Consider the following 4,643-nt stretch of genomic DNA (forward strand, 5'->3'; position numbering starts at 1 on the left):
CCCACCCCCTACAGCGGAGCCTCCTATGAACACAGACTGAACAGCAGAGCCACCAATAATAAACGGCCATGGAACATTCAGAACTCTCAAAAATTGGCAGTTCTCCTGTAACTTTGGGTTGTTCATTCACCATCAGCACCAACAAATACGCTTTTTATGTTACCTACTGCACCTTTAAACATTTTATGCTACCAAAGAAGAATGTTCAGCAATGAGYACATGACAGAAAAAAGGTTACCCTAATTTTGGTAGAAGAGACAAGTGTTTAAAGAACTACAGGAGGTAAATGACATAGGGCAACGTTATCTATTTCATCAAGAGAAATATCTTACCTATGCGACTTCGAAATTCTGCAGGTTTGTCATATCTGGGCAGTGTGGTCCTTCGGACTTCAGCAGAGGAACTCCTCTGTAGGTGAGGTTGCAGGTCCATTTTAGGTAGGTCCTGGTTGGTCCTAGCTTTAGCGTGCGAGTCATCCCAAGACAGCTGAGGCACTGGTCTCCCTCTCTTTTCATATTCTCTTTCATCCTTTCCCCTTTCCCTCTCATCTCGATCCCTTCGTTCTCTTTTGTCCTGATCCCTTTGTTGTTTTTCGTCATGGATTTGATCCTTCCTTTCCCTCTCAATTCGATCCCTCTGTTCTTTTTCATCCCGGTCTCGATCCTTCCTTTCCCTCTCATTTCGATCCCTCCGTTCTTTTTCATCCCGATCCTTCCTTTCCCTCTCAATCCGATCCCTCCATTCTTTTTCATCGCGATCTCGATCCTTCCTTTCCCTTTCATCTCGATCCCTCCGTTCTTTTTCATTCCGATCTCGATCTTTCCTTTCCCTCTCAATTCGATCCCTCCATTCTTTTTCATCCCGATCCTTCCTTTCCCTCTCCTCGCGATCTCTTCGTTCTCTTTCATCCCAATTTCGCCGTTCRCTTTCATCCCGATCACGGTCTTTCCTTTCCCTTTCATCCCGATCACGGTCTTTCCTTTCCCTTTCATCCCGATCACGYTCTTTCCTTTCCCTTTCATCCCGATCCCTTCTCTCCTTCTCATCGTGAACCCTTCGATCTCTTTGTTCTCTATCCCTATCTCTCTCCTCTCTATCCCTCTTTTCTCTTTCCTCTCGAATCCTCCTCTCCTTCTCATCTCMATCCTTCTTCTCCCTCTCCTCCCGATCCCTACGCTCTCTTTCATCGCGTTCTCGATCCTTCTTCTCCTTCTCTTCTCGATCCCTCTTTTCCCTTTCCTCTCGAGTCCTCCTCTCCTTCTCATCTCGATCTCGTCGTTCTCGATCTTCTCGTTCTCGATCTTTTTTCTCCCTTTCCTCACGATCTCTTCGTTCTCTTTCATCCCTATCCCTCCTCTCCCTCTCATCCCGGTCTTTCTTTTCTCGAATGTCTCTGTCTGTCCGTTCATCTCTTCTCTCTCTGACTTCTCTCCTGTCGTCTCTGCGGTATTTATCGTCTTGCAGCAATCCTCGAGGAAGAGATCCGCCTTTCTTCTCAGCATCTGATGAAAGACGATGTCTCCTGTCCACATCCACAGAGAGTCCTGCATGATAGTCCACATCTAGAGGTGCCCTGCCAGTTCGAGAAGCATCTGATGGTAACCTACTTCGCCGTTCATCTCCCTGGGGCACCTTAAGGCTCTCCTTGATGTCAGTCTCCCTTTGAGACATTCTGTCCATGTCCATTGACACAGGATGTCCATTTTTTACTGGTGGGGGTTTGGAATGGTTCACATCAGTGTTTTCTAGTCATGTGGAGAAGTACATATGTGCATAATTAAAAAGAACTAATGTAATTTCTATCTTTAAGATATTGATGAACAAAATGAACTTTACCTACCATTTTCTGGGATTTCCTGCAAAACCCCTTTATCAATAAGCTCTTGGCGAGATTTCCTAACAGAAATCTTTCTTTCTAAAGCTGAGGAAGGGAAGATGGACATTAATCAAGGAAAATATTACGCACACAACATGTAAAAAGAAAATAAATTGTACAAAGCATACCTTTAGATGTTTCTGTAAACTTGTCACTTGGTTTCTTCTTTTTCCACTTCCAGGGCTTCTTAAAGAATTTTCCCATTTTGGAAAACTTGCCTTTCTGCTTAGGTGGAGGTGTTGCATCACCTGAGTTTCCTTCTTCAGCCCCTGCTGTGGTCTGTTGCAAGTCGACCTCGTCGTCTGCATGAACAAAAACAAAAGACAAGCATTAAGAAAACAGAAAACCATTCAACAAAAAACATACAACCAATAACAAAACTGGCTGAACTTGTGGAACATTTTAATAAGAATGCACTTTGTTGCAAATATCAGACCTTTAGTTATTAATAGTTTGATGTAAGTCTATATTAATACTACTACTACTTCCACAATATTGTGAGGCTCTATGAAATGTGTTCATTTTCTACAGGTTTCTTTAAATTTTACCAAGTGTTTAAATATTAAATATTTATTAATACAGCTAATAGTTTTCCTTTCAAATTTAGAGTCTAGTTTCTGTGCTCCAAAATCTTAAGGCCCTGTAACACACTTTAGAGAACTTATACCACCTTATTAAAATTTTGTCCACCACTGAAGATTATGCTGAATAGAGAATAATAAAAATATACACAGAGGCTCTTTTAGACGTATCCATACTGCAATAGTAATGATTTGATCAAAACCTATATATAACCTGTACTGTATGAGTAAATTATTCTTAACAAAATCTTCCTAAGTCAGTATAATTTATCTATAATGTGTGATAGGGTCTTTAGATTACAAAATAAAGTCCCACATTATTGTTGGGTTTCTAAAGAAAGTTGATGTTTGTTGGAAGTTTGGGCAGTAGTAGCACTGTAACACTTCTGGTTCAGTTTTCAAAGTTTGCTGCGCTCACTTAGAGTCCCCTCTAAAAGTACAGGAACAGCACGTCACATTCCCTTGTTTTTGTTGTTCGGTGAAGACATTTGTGTTTCAGATCAAAAGATGAGCATGAGACGAGTTCTGAACGTCAGTTTTTATTTTCTAGTATTTACATGTAGAAGTGTTAAACAGCTTTTTGTAATCAGCACAACATTTTTAGGTGAGCAAAAATAATGGAACGAAAAATGCAATTCATATTTAATATATTTAATATTCTTGTTTGTTTCAGGATGTTTCTCCCTTCAGTTTTCTCTTCAGGAGGTGAAATGCTGTACAGGGTTGAGATCAGGTAACTGACTAGGCCAATCTAAAACCTTCCTCTTTTATCTGCTGATAAAGTCCTTTGTTTTGTTGGCAGAGAGTTTTGGCTCATTGTCCTGCTGCATGATAAAATCCTCATGATTAGTTTTGATTCATTTCTCTGTAAATTGTCAGACAAAATGTTTCTGTACACCTCAGAATTCATTCTGCTGCAGCCATCATCAGCTCCATCATTAATAAATATTAACGAGCCTGTTCCAGAAGCAGCCATGACACCACCTGCACCATGCTTCACAGAGGAGACTGTGTTTCAATCAGCACTTCCTTTCTTTATTCACACTTCAGCCTTTCCATCACTTTTTTTACAGCTCTCACAACATTCCTGTCAACAACTACTGTTTTTTACCTTGGCGGACATGTTGGACGTCTGTTGTCCAGTACACCAACAGTTTCTTTATTCAGGACATTCCTAAATGTTGTGCTTGCTACGCCCAATGTTTATCCAATGGCTCTGATTGATTTTCCTTCTTGTCTCAGATTTTTGCCCACAGCTCACTGGTCTTCATGTGGATTTATCCTCTTTAACAAAAAAACTTCATTTATAGGTTTAAAACCAGGTTAAAAAGAAGACTAGTCATGCAGAGCTATTTAATGTTTGAACAATCATCCTTAAAGGCAACACCTGGTCAATAAAAAACACRTGTCAGTCACATGTTCCAATAGTTTAGCTTATTTGAAAAACTGGTGGGTTCAAACAAAGTGTGGAAAGTTTGGAGTTGTTATTTCTGCATGTAGATGTTAAAGCCTAAGAGTTGTGAAGCTGAAGTTAAGCTCAACATTTGATCTTAAACCAAATGTCTTCAGTGTGCTACAAAAACAAGGGAAGGTGACAGCAGGGCCAGGCCGTATCATATCATTCACGATAAGACCGGTAAAAAAAAACTTGCCCAGGAAAATAAAGTATATCATAACATGCTAATTTCATGACTGACYTCATTTTGCTCATATTGGAGAACCTGCTTGTTTTCTGCTGCGGTCTCATCAAAGCTGCCCAGTCTGACACAGGTTTAAACAGACGCTGCTTTCAACAAATCAAACGAACCCCACAGCTTTATCCAATCAGAGCAGAGCAGGGCGGAGCTTTGTGACGTCGGTGAAGCTGCAGGATTAACAGCGGTCAGCCTGCAGCTCCTGTCCTGAGTGAACAAACCTCGTCCTCCACACTTGTCTCTGAGCCACCAGAAACGTTGTGTCTATAATCTGACAGATTATAAATTTGTGTGTTCAGAGTGTAGTTTTCTAACAGATTATAAGTTTGTGTGTTCAGAGTGTAGTTTTCTAACAGATTATAAGTTTGTGTGTCAGAGTGTAGTTTTCTAACAGATTATAAGTTTGTGTTCAGAGTGTAGTTTTCTAACAGATTATAAGTTTGTGTTCAGAGTGTAGTTTTCTAACAGATTATAAGTTTGTGTTCAGTGTAG

General features: G+C 40.3%; 1 protein-coding gene across 1 annotated transcript in view; it reads right to left on the minus strand.

Annotated features, from left to right (window-relative positions):
- Positions 1-4,643, minus strand: part of LOC106534611 (phosphatase and actin regulator 4A) — a gene marked incomplete at its 3' end in the record, with an annotated part of 41,545 nt that overhangs the window by 3,306 nt on the left and 33,596 nt on the right. The window contains 3 exon segments of the mRNA XM_014031305.1: positions 333-1,745; positions 1,841-1,921; positions 2,005-2,178. Of these exon segments, the coding sequence (XP_013886759.1) occupies positions 333-1,745; positions 1,841-1,921; positions 2,005-2,178 (1,668 nt within the window).

Source organism: Austrofundulus limnaeus, unplaced genomic scaffold, assembly GCF_001266775.1.
Source record: "Austrofundulus limnaeus strain Quisiro unplaced genomic scaffold, Austrofundulus_limnaeus-1.0 Scaffold1220, whole genome shotgun sequence".
Classification (NCBI taxonomy): domain Eukaryota; kingdom Metazoa; phylum Chordata; class Actinopteri; order Cyprinodontiformes; family Rivulidae; genus Austrofundulus; species Austrofundulus limnaeus.